This window comes from Oenanthe melanoleuca, chromosome 27 (genome assembly GCF_029582105.1).
Source record: "Oenanthe melanoleuca isolate GR-GAL-2019-014 chromosome 27, OMel1.0, whole genome shotgun sequence".
In the NCBI taxonomy this organism is placed as follows: Eukaryota; Metazoa; Chordata; class Aves; order Passeriformes; family Muscicapidae; genus Oenanthe; species Oenanthe melanoleuca.
The window spans coordinates 2,845,683-2,863,132 of record NC_079360.1 but is presented as its reverse complement, the minus strand read 5'-3'; the positions used below and the strand labels follow the sequence as shown (position 1 = coordinate 2,863,132).

At 43.6% G+C, this 17,450-nt stretch overlaps 1 protein-coding gene across 1 annotated transcript; it reads left to right on the top strand.

The window, feature by feature from the left end:
* The first annotated feature begins 648 nt into the window (after window positions 1–648).
* Window positions 649–14,800, top strand: DHX8 (DEAH-box helicase 8). Its single transcript, XM_056512196.1, has 23 exons — window positions 649–802; window positions 1,160–1,245; window positions 1,822–1,894; window positions 2,220–2,305; window positions 2,894–3,003; window positions 3,095–3,406; window positions 3,680–3,824; window positions 4,312–4,515; window positions 4,832–4,919; window positions 5,230–5,327; window positions 5,837–5,984; window positions 6,301–6,482; window positions 6,877–7,071; window positions 7,266–7,451; window positions 7,928–8,138; window positions 8,459–8,640; window positions 9,331–9,471; window positions 9,735–9,890; window positions 10,706–10,843; window positions 11,261–11,389; window positions 12,206–12,402; window positions 12,508–12,687; window positions 13,769–14,800. Exons 1-23 carry the CDS (start codon window positions 691–693, stop codon window positions 13,986–13,988), a joined length of 3,579 nt encoding a protein of 1,192 aa, XP_056368171.1. The 5' UTR covers window positions 649–690; the 3' UTR covers window positions 13,989–14,800.
* Window positions 14,801–17,450: the final 2,650 nt, after the last annotated feature.

The window sequence follows — 17,450 nt, the reverse complement described above, 5'->3', positions numbered from 1 at the left end:
GTCACTTTTTATAGTCGTTCTCCAAAGCGAGTGGCCTCTGGCCAAAAGGTGGGGAGATTTATGGACTATTGAATGCGGAGATCATTGCTCTAAGAAACAGGTGGAACAGGGCGCTACAACCAGTGCACTGCTCGAGAGCAGCGTGCCATGTCAGCACCGGGCACAGCCACAGCCAGTGCTGGGCAAGCCCCGGGCACAGCCACAGCCAGTGCTGGGCAAGCCCCGGGCACAGCCACAGACAGTGCTGGGCAAGCACCGGGCACAGCCACAGACAGTCCTGGGCAAGCATCCCCCTCGGCCCGGCCAGAACTCGGGTCCAGAGTGAGCGGTGCGAGCCCGGGGTCTCAGTGTCTGATAATGGTCGTGAGGCAGATCAGAGAAACTTCGGACCGACTCTTACACCGGCCAAGTCGGTTCGCCCAGGATTGCACCGACCAAGGCTCTGCCCAGCGCACCCCTCCCGCCGCCGTGTCCCGCCCGGTGTCCCGGCCCGGCCCCGCTCCCGTGTCCCGGCAGACCCCGCCCCGCTCCCGTGTCCCGGCCCGGCCCCGCCCCGCTCCCGTGTCCCGGCCCCGCTCCCGCTCCCGTGTCCCGGCCCGGCCCGGCCCCGCCCCGCTCCCGTGTCCCGGCCCCGCCCCGCTCCCGTCACGGCGCCGTTTCCGCCGTGCCCCGGATGCGGCCGTGGCGGCCATGGCGGAGCTGGCGGCCGCCGAGGAGCTCGCCAAGCTCGAGTACCTGTCGCTGGTCTCCAAGGTCTGCACCGAGCTCGACAATCACCTGGGCATCAACGACAAGGACCTGGGTAAGCGGGGCGGGCGCGGCCTTCGGGCGCCTCGGGCCGGTGAGCATCGCCTCCCGCCAGAGGAGCCGCAGTAGCCCTTTCTGTGGGGCCGGATGCGTTTTGTCAAGGTGCTTTTCGAATTTAGGCATTAACACCCATTATTTTTCTTCAAAAAAAAGCTTTGTGAGCCTGAGGGAACGCTTTGGGCTGGGCTGTCCGGGAGGGAGCTGAGGGGAAGGTCCCCCGGGCCCGCAGCAGCCGCAGGGGCCCGGCTGGTCCCGCACCGCCAGAGCGGCTTCTGTCCCCACCTGCGGCCCTTACACTGCTTTTTTTCAATTTACTTTATGTACAATTGACTTTATTTTTTTTTCCTCACAGCCGAGTTTGTGATAAGTCTTGCCGAGAAAAATACTACGTTTGACACATTTAAAGCAATTCTTCTGAAAAATGGTGCTGAGTTCACTGTAAGTGACGCCCGAATTTTATTTATATATTGTTCCTGTTATGCTATATTTTTTAGAGTTTTCTGTTTTAAAGAGAGAGTTGTGAGGAGTTTTTACTTGTTTTCTTCAATTGGAAAACTACATACTAATTAGCTCCTGGTTTTCCTGTCTCCCCTGCCTTCCCCTCCCTCATATTTTTTAAGACTTTTGTAGTCTTTGAAAAGCATCTTCCTGAGGACTCAAACTGCTTATTGTTATGTCGAGCATATAAAATATGGAAAAAACAATTTTTCGTGAAGGCAAATGATGATGCTTTTATGCTATGTTTATTGATTTCTTAGGAATAACTGTAATTGGATTAAATAGGTGATTAAAATGATTAACAGAAAAGTCACTTAGATGAGATAGTCATAATTATTTCTGGGTTCAACTTATGCCTTTTTAGGATGTATACAAAGTCCAGTGATAGCTTTTAAAAATCAACCTGCATCTTCAGAATTGAGTGGTTTTTTGCCCTGAAAATAAACCCTCACTTGTGCATTCTAGTAATGAAAGTGTTGCAGTCATTTCTTGAAGTATTGAATTGATTTTTTTCAGGACTCCCTCATTAGTAACTTGCTCCGTCTCATCCAGACAATGCGGCCTCCACCGAAGCCATCCACGAGCAAAGGTACGTGCAGCCAGTGCTTGCTGGGACTGGTGCAGTTGCTGTTTTAGTCTTGGAAGGCAAAATCTTATTGCTGTTGTTATTCTGAGTGTGCTGCTCAGAGTATTCAGTCTTTCACATATTCACTAATCAGAATTTTATTTGAAGGAAGGTAACACACTATTCCTTGTATGAATCTCTGTAAAAGCTGTATCAACCTTTGCATTCAGATAAAAATTAAACTTTATATTCAGTTATAGAAAAATTAAGAGTGAATTGTTGTAGCAGTTCTGGGTTTTGTGTTTCATTGTGCTTTTTTTTTTTTTTCCTTTTTTAATCTCAAAATCAGAGGCAGTTGTCAAACCCAAATCAGAGAAAGAAAAGTTGAGGGAATTGTATCCAGCCCTTTGCAGGCCAGACAATCCCAACATCAGGGTAAGGTGGTCATTTCAGATTTCTTTTGTGACTGTGTGAAAACTTTTCGTCTTTTTTCCCAGTTAGTTTCAACCTCTTTTCTCTGTCTAATGCATGTATAAATGTGAACTTTGAGAAATTAAATGTGCAAGAGGTAGAAGTTTGTTGTTACTGCGCACTGTTGCAAAGAATTGCTGTTAGCAGCTCCTATGTTGATACTATTTTGCAGAATATGTGGAAGATGAGACTATTGTGACAAGAAATTTGTAGCCTGGCCTTCCTCAGATAATGTTCAAAGTACCGATGTGTTACAAGCTAATTAAAAACGTTGTATATTCAGGTGCTGTGAGGGACTTACATTTTATATTTCTGTATTAATTTGAGGCATTGAGATGGAAATTTCTATTGTATAAAAGCAGAACTGTCTTAATATTGTGCCCAAATAGGGAGAGAGCTTTATTACTTTATTTTAATGCATGTTGAACCCAATCTTTTTATCTTGCGTTCTTTCTAAATAGTTACACATATGATATTCTGTAGATTGATTCTTTGTGACAGGCTTTTATCAGCTCTTTTGCAGAAAGGGGCAACAGTTTTCTGTTTTTGTAGAATATGCTGGATGAAGATGATGTGAAAGTGGCAGCTGATGCCCTGAAAGAGCTGGAAGCTCTGATGCCCAGTGCAGACAGGCAGGGCAAGCAGAGGAGCAGCGACCATCGGTAGGTGCCTTGTGTGTCTGGGGGAAGGTCCTGGCTGCTGTCACTGCCAGAGGTGGAAATCCACTGCAAAGATGAAATGTTTGTTTGTCAGGGTGAAGAAAAGGAAGAGGAGCCGAAGCCGTAGCAGGGACAGGAAGCGAAGGCACAGATCTCGCTCCAGGTCTCGTTCCAGGACTTGGGATAGGAACAGGGGAAAATGCAGATACAGGTCAAGGAGCAGGAGCTGGAGTCCCAGTAAGGACCGCAGGGATCGGGAGAAGTACCTTGAGAAGAGCCATGAGAGGTGGAGAGACAAGCACATAGACCGTCCCCCTGCTGAGGAGCCTTCCATTGGAGACATCTACAATGGCAAAGTCACCAGCATAATGCAGTTTGGATGCTTTGTGCAGCTGGAAGGACTGAGGTACCCTTTCATGTTTATAATAGATCTGGTATTATTTCAGCTCTTTTTTCTGCTAGTACCTTAAAGGTGTGATGAGGCTACCAGCAGGTATTCTGGACTTTGAAGGACTGTTTCAGAAAAATAAATTTGACAGCGGAGAATTATAAAGTTCTCATTACAAAAAACAGTTTGTGAACATACACAGTCTGTTGACAGCAAAATATTTTAGTATCGATTCTGAGTGATATGAAGGGCTGTCAGAGTAATAGTGTGCTCCTCTTGTTTCACTCCCAGGAAACGTTGGGAAGGCTTGGTGCACATCTCAGAGCTGCGAAGGGAAGGACGGGTTGCTAATGTTGCTGATGTTGTGAGCAAAGGACAAAGAGTGAAAGTCAAAGTGTTATCTTTTACTGGATCCAAAACCAGCCTGAGCATGAAGGTACAGAGGTGCTAAATTTCTTCAAATATTGCCTCTTTTGGCTATTTTTCACTCTTTTTGGTGGAAACTAATACCTAACTATTCAATTGGGAGTTAAAAACTGAGTTACTGTTCTGTATTTAGGTTGCCTATTATTTTTAACTTACTTTCTCTAGATTCTTAGTTTTGTTGTAGTGTTCCTAACAATTTCTTGGCTTGACATGATATCAAAGAGGCAAGACAAGGCAAACCTCAATTTGTTGCTGTTTGTCTTCCTTTTTGAGTAGGGGAGAAACTTTTCATTTTAAACTAAATCACTACTATTGCCAAGACAGAGTAGAGTGTTCCACACCTGAGGATATTCTTACCCAGCAGTACCAGCTGAAAAAAAACAAAAAGCCTGCAAAGCATTTTCTGTGGATGGGCTGTTACTGGCATTAGAAAGCACCACAGTTCATAGATGAGGAGAAGTGTAGAGCTGATTGATTAATTGATCTATATAATGTAGGATGTTGATCAAGACACTGGGGAAGACTTGAACCCAAACCGTAGAAGGAACCTGGTTGGAGAAACCAATGAGGAAAGCTCCATGAGGAACCCAGACAGGCCCAGTCACTTGTCCCTGGTGAACGCCCCCGAGGTGGAGGATGACAGCCTGGAGCGGAAACGCCTCACCCGCATCTCAGACCCAGAGAAGTGGGAGATCAAACAGGTGTGTGCTGCCTTCAGGGAAACTGCATGTCAGGCTATGGAGTTACCAGGGAGTTTCATGAACTAGAATACAACTCCTGAATTAATTGATTGTGTAACTTACTCCTTAACTCTGAATTGCTGTCTGCTGATTTGGGACTGTTTTGGCGCTATTTGTGCTGTTTGGTCAGAGGCTGGATGAGCTGGGGAGAGGTGTGCCAGGATACAGGAACATTCCTTTGTTCCTGTTTTACAGGAACGGGGTTAGAACTGAGTCACAGGCATGAGTTGTGTTTGTTCATGGGGACATACTCATGTGGTATTCATTCTGTTCCCAGATGATTGCAGCTAATGTTCTTTCCAAGGAAGAGTTTCCTGATTTTGATGAGGAGACTGGGATTCTTCCTAAAGTTGATGATGAAGAAGGTAGTATTTCCCAGTAGTCTTATTGTTGTAAATTCCTTGTCTTTCTGGATGTAATTTGAAAAGATAATAAAAGTATGATAAAAGTAACTATAAATAATCTCGCAATTTGCTGTCATCTTGTACAATTGGAGCTAGAGTTTATTATTAGTGGCATTTAGATGTGCCCTGTCTGTGCATTTTATTTGCAGTGTTTTCAGTTTTAAAACTCTTAAGTACCTCATAGTGAAGTATACACATAAAGCATTATTTGAAGAGGCACTTTTATGTACCTGAAAAGATGTTTAACTTTTCTGTCACTTGTGAATTTTAGATGAGGATCTTGAGATTGAGCTGGTTGAAGAGGAGCCACCATTTCTTCGAGGTCACACTAAACAGAGCATGGATATGAGTCCCATTAAAATAGTAAAGGTAAGAGATTTCCAGGGCTAAAAGCAATGCACTCGATTAAATGAAATAAATATTTGGGAATTTAACAAGAAATTTCCCAGCTGCACATTACTGAGAGCCCTGAAAAACATAACCACTGAACTGAAGCTCCTTCCAAATAAAGCTGGGTTCTAACTTAACTGGTGATGTGAAGTGGAATAATGAAACTGAAATGCTATTTTACATAGGTGTGTTAGAATAAAATTTCTCTGTTCTGCTTTTTCTTGTCTTTTGAAAGTAGAAGGTAGTAAAGAAATACTTTCTATTGGTTGTTCCCATAATCCTTCTGGCTGGGCAGAGTAAGGATGCTCCAGATTAGTTGTGAATGTGAAAGTTCATGAGGCTAGCCTGATGGAAATATCCTGGAAATCTAATAAAATTTAACATTTTAAAAGCATTTTTAAAATTTCTTCTGAAAGACAGTGACAACAGAAAGATAATTGAAGGTAAAGGAATGGTAGTGCTTGAAGTCTTTTCCTCTTGCTCTCCAGAATCCAGATGGTTCCTTATCCCAGGCTGCAATGATGCAAAGTGCTTTAGCCAAAGAGAGGAGAGAGCTTAAACAAGCCCAGAGAGAAGCAGAGATGGATTCCATCCCCATGGGCCTCAACACACACTGGGTGGATCCTCTCCCTGATGGTATGTCTGAGCACAGGTGAACTGTGCCTTTTGTGTGCTACTTGAGTAACCCAGGAGAAATGTCTTGATACTGTGTTTGTCTGCCACACTTTAGAAGTGAGTCAAAGAAGAAATGCTTTTCTACTGAAATGGAAATAGGAATGTCAAGGGAAGTGTACATGTATAGCCATGTAGTGGGGATATACTATATATAGGAACTTAAAAAACTTTTAAACACACAGAATAAAAGGCCTGGATGGTGGAGCAGTTGGAGCAGGATCATCATGGTCTGTGCTGTGTGAACCTGGATGTAATGATAGAATTGTTTCTTTTGTAGTGGATGGAAGACAAATAGCTGCAAACATGCGAGGTATTGGGATGATGCCAAATGATATCCCAGAGTGGAAGAAACATGCATTTGGTGGCAACAAAGCTTCTTATGGTAAGAAGACACAGCTTTCCATCATTGAACAGAGGGAGAGTCTTCCAATCTTCAGACTGAAGGAGCAGCTGATACAAGTAAGACTCATGAAAAGGCATTCTGGTTTGAGCAAGCAGTAATTGAAGTAGTCTTTGGTTTAGTTTTTTGACAGGTGAATAGCCAGCTGATAATTTTAAGTGCAGAACTTTAGTTCATGTTATTTATTTTAAAGTATCATATGAAGTTCCAGATATTTATTGATGTAAATCAAAGTTGATACTAAGATCATGTGAGCAGAGGATAAGTCAGCTGAGCAGTTAAACAGGTTGCTGACTTGATCAGTAGGAATACTTACATGGTTTTTGGTCTGGGTCAATTGAAGCAAAAGCAAGAGCTGCTCACTCTAGTCCCAGATAGCCCATGCTGGTTTTGTTTGGTTTGTTTTGATTTTCTAAAAATTTTGACAAGTGTATGTTTTCTGATCTTTTCTAGGCTGTGCATGACAACCAGATTCTGATTGTTATTGGAGAGACAGGATCTGGGAAAACAACCCAGATTACCCAGTACCTGGCTGAGGCAGGATACACCTCCAGAGGAAAGATTGGATGTACTCAGCCTCGCAGAGTGGCTGCTATGTCTGTTGCAAAGAGGGTGTCAGAGGAATTTGGTTGCTGCTTGGGGCAAGAGGTGAATTTCCATGTTGAAGAACATGCCGAAATAAGCATGAGAAAAAGTAGGAAAAATCAGTACTGGAGCTAGTTTTCTTGTGTGTCCATGTGTCTATTCCCTTGTGGGCTGTAAAGTGAGTTTGTGGAGTAATCAAACTGGGAGTTAATGAGGCTGATAATTGTGTAACTTCTGTTTCTGTGCAACTCTTCCAGGTTGGCTACACCATTCGGTTTGAGGACTGCACCAGCCCTGAGACTGTCATCAAATACATGACAGATGGGATGTTACTGAGAGAGTGCCTGATAGACCCAGATCTCACCCAGTATGCCATTATCATGCTGGATGAGGCCCATGAGAGGACCATACACACAGATGTGCTCTTTGGGCTCCTGAAGAAGGTGATGTAGCACTGGATTTTTACAGCTTTCAGTGTGCTCTGTGTGGGTGGGAGAGCACAGGCAAAGGGGAAGTCACACAAGTCAGGCTCATATGTGTGCTTCAAGAGCAAATTCTCTTAAGGGTTTGTGGTCTGAGTCTTGGTGAAATTAACCTCATTGTGAAGGCAGAGCAAGCAAATGCAGCAGAAACAATGAGAATTTGCTGGATATTCATAATGGTGGATGAACAGGGGGGTTTTCTTACTTTGCTTATGTTTCTCTGCCAAAAGCTTTCTTCTGATAATGTTGCTAAGAGAGGCTTCAAATGGGACCTCAGTGGTCAATTTTCTGGAATTCTGGGTACTGGGACGAGCTGCCCCTCTACTCAGATGTTAAACACCTTATGTTACTGATTGTATTTGTCTGACTTTAGTCAAGTGCCATATTTTAACAGTTCCAAAGGCAGTGAATGACCTGAGAACTTTGTCCTCCTGCAGACAGTGCAGAAACGGCAGGACATGAAGCTGATAGTGACATCAGCAACGCTGGATGCTGTGAAATTCTCTCAGTATTTCTATGAAGCACCAATCTTCACAATTCCTGGCAGAACATACCCAGTAGAAATTCTGTACACAAAAGAGCCAGAGACAGATTATTTGGATGCCAGTCTGATTACAGTAATGCAAATCCATTTAACAGAGCCACCAGGTGAGTAGAGAATGGTCTTGGGTTATTGTTGATTTAAAGACCTCTGAGCAAGGTTTTTCTACAAGTCATGGACCATGTCAGTAATGTGAGCAAAATGCTGTCAGGACTATTCTCTCTTGTTTGCAAACACAGTAACTAAAATGCTGAAAAAGTTGGGTGAAAGACAAGTCTGTTGCCTTTAGCTAAGAGTTACTGCTCAGGGGCTAGTAAAAGTTGGGGATCTTCATCAGTGGAAAACATGAGGAATGAAAATATGGTAATTTAGGAGTTGTACTAAACATAATTGATCCTGTGGATGTTTTAATTTATTTCCTGTGTAGGTGACATTTTGGTCTTTCTGACTGGCCAGGAAGAGATTGACACTGCCTGTGAAATCCTCTATGAGAGGATGAAATCTCTAGGACCTGATGTTCCAGAGTTAATTATCCTGCCAGTATATTCAGCTTTGCCCAGTGAAATGCAGACCAGGATCTTTGACCCTGCCCCACCAGGGAGCAGAAAGGTAATTTCATCTTTGTGCCCTTTCATCTTCTGCTGATACATTTTAATAGTGGGGTGTATTACACTGCTGAAAGGATACAGGTTTTGGAGAAAAGATAATTTACAGCTTAGAGCATATTTTTGGTTGTACACATACCAAGTTACATAAGCCTTTGCACACATGTGTAAAAACATCTGGTGTAGCAAACCTCTGTGTGGAATGTTCTTGGTGTGTTATTTAATGCTGTCTTTAAAGGGTATTAACTTCAGTTAATCTAAAAATCTAAAATCTAAATGCAGTTGCTGTAGGATGGAGGTAAATTTCCTGCCCAGCAGCTAGTGAATATCTAGGGAATACATTCTCAGGAAGATTTTTCTCTAAATACAGGCTGTATCTGAGTGATAGGTAAAAAATCTCCCTGAAATCAGTGCAGTCTGCTTACAACCTCGTTCTTGCTTTTAATTGTGGATTTTATCACAGTCTTTTCCCTTTTTGCCCAAACTTTAAACAAAGATAGATACTCTAAAATCTATCCATCTTTGTAGATAACATCTTCTGTTCCCTGTGAACACATTTCTCCTTTCAACATTAAGTGACACTGGTTGTGTTTGTAACAAACTGCTCATATTACAGCAAAGGATGAAGTTGAGTGGTGGGATTGTCTTAGCAGCCTGACACAGAACTGGTGCTGACTCAAACTGTGATTTGCAGGTTGTTATTGCCACCAACATTGCAGAGACATCTTTGACTATTGATGGCATATATTACGTGGTTGATCCTGGCTTTGTGAAGCAGAAAGTTTATAATTCCAAGACTGGAATTGACCAACTGGTGGTGACACCAATCTCTCAGGTAAATATTCTGTGTTTTGCTCTCCCCATGGGTGTTGTGTATCTTGCCAATGTGGCATCCAAGCACATGAGAGCAAAATGAGGCAATGATAAATCCCATTTTTCATAGCTCCATGAGGCTCCTTGTGCCTACAGCATACATTCTTCCTTGTGTTGTATTAAAAGCCTTTTTAGCAATACAAGTAAAATTGTGAATATTTTATTTTACTTGTCTTCACCTGTTCCAGTTTGTACCTGTTCCCTGAGTTGCCTTATTATCTTTAGGCTCAGGCCAAGCAACGTGCAGGAAGGGCTGGGAGAACAGGCCCAGGAAAATGCTACAGGTTATACACAGAACGTGCATACAGGGATGAGATGCTAACCACCAATGTGCCTGAAATCCAGAGAACAAATCTGGCCAGTACAGTGCTCTCCCTGAAGGTGAGTATTTCACCAGCTTGTAACCAGCTTATGGTAGGTCTTTCAATGAGTCTCTGCCTTTGAGTCTTGGGAAGTAGTGCTGTAATTTCAGATCCTTCTAGTGAACAGAGGTATTTTGGAAGGGAGACTTCAACAAAAGCAGTTGTCAGGCACTGGGCTTACTCCTCTGTTATTCTGTTGGGTATCCAGCTAAATTGTGACTTTCAGCTGCACAGAACAGTTAGTTGCAGGAGCTAGGAGAAACAGAAATCTCAAGAGCAGTAATATTTCATATGTAAGGTACATTTATATTGTTATATATTTTTATTGTTATGTATATTGGTAACAGATGAGACCCATTGTTTTAGAGTTTGTTTAGAGCTACAAACTTGGGCATATCAAAGTGTGTACCATCCCTCTGGAAGACTGAACCCAGTCACAGCTGAGAAAACTGCTGCTATTCCCCTTATTGGGAGCATACTTAACGTCCTGTGGAGCTGTCAGGTAACACTGCTTTACAAGACAGAAGTCCCAAAAGCAGTATTTACCTTATATTTCTCCTCAGCTGAATCATCTTGCTTGAGGGATGTGGAGCAGTACCAGAGGAACAGACCAGAGAGCTGAGTAGTGCAGGAGTGCCATGGGCCAGTGCTCATTGTTTCAAGGGCAGGAAGGCAGCTGTGTATTCATGGCTGTCCCTGCAGTCAGGAAAAGAACATGAGGCTTGGGTTGCATAAAGATTTGTAGTGCCTCACTGTTTGGCATCATATCTCTGGCTGGAGTTTGTTGTTTTCCTTCTTAGTGTTCTAACTTGGCTTTTCCCCAATCCCTCCCAGGCTATGGGCATCAATGATTTGCTGTCCTTTGACTTTATGGATGCTCCCCCCATGGAAACTCTGATCACTGCCATGGAGCAGCTCTACACCCTGGGAGCTCTGGATGATGAGGGGCTGCTCACTCGACTTGGACGCAGGGTAAGCAGAACACAATTCCTCTTCCCACTCCCTGGGCTGCCATGACTCAGGGAATGGCATGAGAGCAGTCATGGCAGGCTTCTTAACATTGTTGGTTTCCTTTTGCTGTCACTCTCTTGTGATTTTTTGGTAGCTTTTTATTTCCCACAGTTACATACCTTCTGCTTTTTAGGGAGCAGCTAGTGTTTTTCCTTATTCATAAATTTACGTTTATTAATGTCTGAAAATTTCCTGTAAGTATTGGGATATTCTTGTGATAGTGAATACAGACAAATGATCTGCTTCATGTTGAGTAAAATTATTCTGGGTCAAGCACACCTCTTTGCAAAGTAAATATATCAGAAAGGGCATTGCTTTGTTTTGCACTGAGAAGACTCAAGATTTTTCAGTGAATGCCTTGAATCATGTTTCCTGCAGATGGCAGAATTCCCCTTGGAGCCTATGCTGTGTAAGATGTTGATCATGTCTGTGCATCTGGGATGCAGTGAGGAGATGTTGACAATTGTGTCCATGCTGTCTGTGCAGAATGTGTTCTACAGGCCAAAGGTGAGGAGCTGAGCCAAGAGGCAGCAGTGCTACAGTCTGGGTGGGTTTGGTAGGAAAGCCTCAAGGGTTAAGAGTGAGCATATTGCCCAAAAGAAATAATGTAATTTGGTCAGAACATTTGTTTGTGCATTACCTCTCTGGTGTTCCATTTCATTTAAGGGCCTGTAGCTGTGCTGTTGGTAGTTTCTTTGCAGATGGGAAGGTAGAAGTGAAAAGTCTTAAATTTGCTCTTGCAGTTCCCAACAAACAGCCTAATATAGCCTAAACCAAGTCAGTCCCAGCTCTGGAGTTCAGACTGCCTTTGCATTTTCAGATACACAGAAAGAATTTCTTCATGGCACCTCTATCCTGTGCTGCTTTCTTTTAAGTCAGTAAGCAGCAGGCTCTGCTGTGGTGAGATCAGCTTTGTCTTGGATCCATTACTACTTCTGCAGGGTAGCCTGTTAACTTCAGTTTTAATCTATGTAACTGCTGTATTTGATTCATGTTTTATGTGTGTGGACCACCAGGCTCAAACCTACTGATTCAGCACATTTCTTGATGAATAACTGAAGAAACTTCTAGAGTAGTAAGAAAACCAGTTAGTGCAGTGTGTGCATATGGTTCTTGCAGTATAAATGAGCCATTTACTTTGATGTCTCCTTTCAAAAATAGGGGCTGCAATTGAAAAATTGTGTTGTCTTAATCTTGTATCACCTGTTCCATGATAGCTTTGACATCATAATATGAATAACAAGGAGCTTCTGTCATTTGTTTTGTCCAGGGATTTTCTCTATGATGAATATACCATATATTGATGTATGTTTTTTGTGTTAGGATAAACAAGCACTTGCTGATCAAAAGAAAGCCAAGTTCCATCAAACAGAAGGTGACCACCTCACCCTGCTGGCTGTGTACAATTCATGGAAGAATAATAAATTTTCAAATCCCTGGTGCTATGAAAATTTTATCCAGGCCAGATCCTTACGGCGGGCACAGGACATTCGCAAGCAGATGTTGGGGATCATGGACAGGTGAGCACGTCAATGAGAACAGGTACTGACACTGTGACTTACTGTTCTTAGTAACTGCATCCAAATCCTGAGAGCTCTAATCTTTTTCTAACTCTTGTCTGGCAGGCACAAGCTGGATGTGGTGTCCTGTGGGAAGGCAACAGTCCGGGTGCAGAAGGCCATTTGCAGTGGCTTCTTCCGAAACGCAGCGAAGAAGGATCCCCAGGAAGGGTATAGGACACTCATAGACCAGCAGGTTGTCTATATCCACCCATCCAGTGCTCTCTTCAACAGGCAGCCTGAATGGTAAGGAAGGCAGTAGCATGGAATTTCCTGTTTCTCTTCAGACTTTATAAGAGAAAGTTGTGGTGTGTGCTGTTTGTGGATTACAGATCTGAGCAGAGGCTGCTGATTCCTTAGCAATGAGCAGACTGAGAAAAGTTTCAAGTCTACTTTTGTCTCTTTCTGCTGCTAAACTTAGTGCCTGTGCAGAGTTAAGACTGAGTTTTGGAACCAAGGCCAGGCCTGAAGTAGTTGTGTGTTTGTTTATTGTGGAACTGAGTTTAAAACATTGAGTGTTGTAGAGGGAGAGAGCATTGTTTAAAATAGCTTGAAGGAATTCTGTGCTGAAGAGTAGTTGTGTATTAGTGGCTCTACATATTAGTGGCTTATCTTTTTTTTCTTCAGTTAGAGTCAGGATTGAAAGCAAGAGAGACAGGATTTTTGTGTTTGGACTTAGTTGTTTATTGATTTTTATTTATATTTCAGTAAATTCTTCAGTTCTAACTAACAAGCTAAAAGTGAGAAAATATCCATGGATCTAGCTAGTTACAAGATTTTTTAAGACCAAACTATCCAATTAAAAGCTAACATTTATATTATTTATACTTTTGACCTAATGACCAAACACCTGTGACCTGCACAGTGAAATTTTTTATCTAACCAAAAACTACTACCTAAAACTAAGAAGAAGGAACAAGGAGGAAGAGCCAATGCCCAAGAACCTCCATCTTGTTCTATACCTATTACTATATTCTAAAACCCTAAATTCCAAACCCCTTCACCATGTGATATTACACACTTCTATCCAAACTACACACCAGTGATTCCAACTCCATCATTCAAACTTGGAATCCTTCTCCAAGGCCTCAAGTCAAAAGCAGTGCTCTTTTGGGGGGTTAGTATCATAAAACACAGAAAGTTCAAAACTCCCAGGCTTCAGGGTTCCAACAGTTGTGAGGTAGGAGGGGGAATATAGGGATTGCTCTTGTGGATGGTTCTTCTGGAGCCTGCACTGCAGCTTAAAAGGAGCAAGCTTAGCTACTGCAGCTCTTGTTTTGTTGCTTCTTGTTATAAAATCTGATTTGGAGACTTGTCCTTTTCCCAGGGTGGTGTACCACGAGCTGGTGCTGACCACCAAGGAGTACATGCGGGAGGTGACCACCATCGATCCCCGCTGGCTGGTGGAGTTTGCCCCAGCTTTCTTCAAGGTGTCTGACCCGACCAAGCTGAGCAAGCAGAAGAAGCAGCAGAGGCTGGAGCCGCTGTACAACCGCTACGAGGAGCCCAACGCCTGGCGCATCTCGCGCGCCTTCCGCCGCCGCTGAGCTCGGCCCCGGGGCTCTGCCCCTCTCCTGGGACACACACACTGCCTGAGGCTCCCTGTGCAGTGCTCTGCTAGTCAGCCTTGGCAGAGCAGCAGCTCAGGGGACACTCCAGATGTGCTGCAGCTGCACAGGCCACTGCAGCCTCTCACAAGCGGGTCTTGGAGCACTTTAGTGCCTCCCTTTTTAGAGGCAAAATCCAAGAGTCAGAAGTCTGGGTACTGAGCAGCTGAACAACACCAAAAGAATGGTGATTTAAAACTGGTTGTTCACCAACTGACTGGGTTCTGAGTGACCTGACAGATTGAAGCTGGAATAGTTTGTCTTTACCCTGCTTAAAGGGATTTATTTCCACTGAACGTTCTTGGTCAGTGACTGCTTTTTGGGAGCAGCCTGTTCTCTGTTTTACCAAGTTTATGCATTTTCCCATTCAGTGTAACTATTTGGCTTTTATTTAAGCCATCTGTGGTGATATTTAGTATCTCTGGCTTTGGGACAAGGCAGGAAAAATTCTTCCAACCCAGCTAGAATATATTTAGACAATGGCACAGGTGAGACTGCAAGCCTTACCCTTCATGCCCATCTCCTGGTTGCTGGAGAGTTTATCAACCAGTAATTGTGACATCTCCTCTGCAGCACTCTTCCATCTGGAAATGTAAGTGGTTACAAGTGTTGAGACCTTTTATACAATGTGCCATGTTCTTTATTTTCACTGAGAATGGTTGGTGACATCACAGCTGTTGGGTTTTTGTAATAGCATGAGCTCATACAGCTAAAATGTAAAAATTGTATAAAGTTTCTTGTTTTAAAAAGAAGTTGACTGCCCAGTGTGTGTTATGTCATGCCCAAACTATCTGTAAAATATTTTTTTTTCCAAAGCTGGGACATTTACTAAAATTATTGTTGAAATGAAGAAAATTAGATTGACTGGTTGTTTTACAAAGTGAATTAGAAAAATTTTTCACACTAAAAAGTAGCTATATTGGAAATACCTATCTGTACAGGGGTGAGCAGGGATGTTGTTAAATGTCCTGAGCTTTCCCTCATGTTTTATCATCATAAAATTAAAGGAAATTACAAAGTTTGTAAGTTTGAACTCAGAGTCAAAGCAAAAAGGACAAAAATGGACTACTCCAAAACATGCTTAAAGCTGATTTAAGGAAATGGAAACAGGTGCCATAAAGGCAAAGCTCAGCAAGAGCTGAGGTGCCACAAACTCAGGTTTACACTCCCCTGAGGCACCTTCCTGTCTCCTGCTTTGCTTTCTCACCTGATACTTTCCATAGTTCCTAGGGACCAGGGGAATGGTTATTAACATCCTGAGCAGAGCCTAGCATGCACAGGAATTTGTGCAGCTGCTCTTTCTGAAGGAGGCAGGCACAGCAAAGCCTTCAGCTGTTTCTAGCTCCACCAGAAACAGTGTGGCTCTATGCTGGGCACTGGTGAGGCCACGGCTCAAATCCTGCATCCAGTTCAGCTCCTTCCCTGCAAAAAGGATGTGGAGGTGCTGAAGGTGTCATGAGCTGGCCAGTGGAGCTGGGGAGGGGATCTAATTGTTAGAGAGGTGCTTCTACCCAAATTAAGATGCAAACAAGACCACATGCTGAAGTCAACAGTACAGCTTTTATTTAACTGCAAATATGAGAGAGGGAGAAATAAATAGGTGGTGCTGTTGACCTCGTTTCAGACAGATGACACACTTCTAAGGAGTGAAAAAGGCTAAAGGTTTATTTTGTGATCCCTTTTTATAGAGTTTTATAAACTGTTCTCTGTTGGTCAGTAACAAACTATCACTGTAATGATTGGTCAGTCCAGAGAAGGTGTCTACATGTAAGAAAGAGTTGTTTGTGAAATCCTGTTTTCATTCTTCTATGGAGATGGTTGGGATTGTTGAAACCAGGTGCAAGAAGCAGTCTGGTATTCTTTTGCAGGGGAACAAGTTGTTTTGCACTGTGGCAGGACTCTGTTCTCATGAGGAGCTGTAGCATTCTCACAGCTTATGTCAGATCAAGTCAGAGTTCAGTGTGAGCCTGCTGCTAGCCACCACTGTAGGGAAAGGAGAAGTGGGACTGAGAGAATGAGAGTGACAGAGACATATGAAGTAGAAAGCTATTCACCCTGTGGATCCAGTGGTGTCCCATTGGTCTTGGTGGTGGGAGTTCCAGGAAACATGGGGTTCAGTGGATCAATAAACATGCAGGCACAGATGGGAATGCCCTGCACCTTCCTGCTGGGGCAGCTCTGCACTGTCTGGTGCAACAGACTGGTGCTGTTGAAACACTTTTTGATCCTGAGTCTTCAGAAGTGAGTCCAGGGCATCAAACGCTTAGAGGGTGTTGTTTGATGGCTTTTGATCCTTTCCAAACTGCCTCTCACATGAATGTGACCTGGGTCAGGCAGTGTGTTTTACACAGAGCCAGTTTGTGTAAGGGAGAACTCTGCAGGGTCTGCTTCTTACCTGGCTTGTAGCCAGGGGAGGGGTGTTCACCTCTCTGTACCAGACAGTGGGAAATCACTCTCAAAAACCCTCCTGCCCTTTGCCTGGGGGGAAGGATGTGCAAACCTGGCCACAGCAAATGAGTCTGGGCTGTGCTGATCCCAGTCACAGCTCATTTTCAGCACAGCTGCTGGGTTGGCCTTTCCTTGTGCATGCATTCTTCTCCCCCAGCCTTGTTAACTTCTGCTTAGACCTGAGATAATGGAACAGTAGTTTATCATGTTTTTCATACCTCAAGTTCCCAGCAGGAGTCCTGTTGTGGGGAGTGGGGTGAGCTTTGGTGCAGTTACTTCTTTGCTACAATGGGCAAAGCCGTGGGATGATTGTAAGGAAGTTTGAGCCATTAACTATTTTAATCTCTCTCAGAAGGAGCACAAGTGTGATGAGCAGCAGCTGGAGGGTCAGGAGGGACCTTCTCACTCTCTACAGCTCCCTGACAAGAGGTTTGAGCTAGGTGAGTGTTAGTCTCTTCTCCCAGGCAACTGTGATAGGCCAAAAGGAAATGGCCTCAAGCTGTGCCAGAGGAGGTTTTGACTGGATATTAGGAAAAATTCTTCATTGAAAGGGTTGTCAGGCATTGGCTCGGGCAGCCCAGGGGATTGAAAAGGCAGGTAGGTGTGGTGTTCAGGAATAGTTCTTTTTTAGTCTCTGACTTAGGGAAGCTTCTGTGGGAGTGTTTATCTCCCTCCTGGAAGCTTCTGGACATTTTCAGGACCAGCAGGAGAACTTAAGGACTCTTCATTACTCCCATACCAGCTGCCTCTCAGTCTAGCTGAACTGGAAATGCTGAGTGCATTTATTGATTCCCAGCTCTCTGATCTGGTTATTATGAATCTCTGAGCTTTGGAGGTCACCACCCCTCAATGAGGGGAGCTCTCCTTGCTGTTCCTGGAACTGCTCTGTGGCTGTTGATCTATTGCCCTGACTTGAGATACCTGACTGAAATGTGCAGCTAAAATTGCATTGAA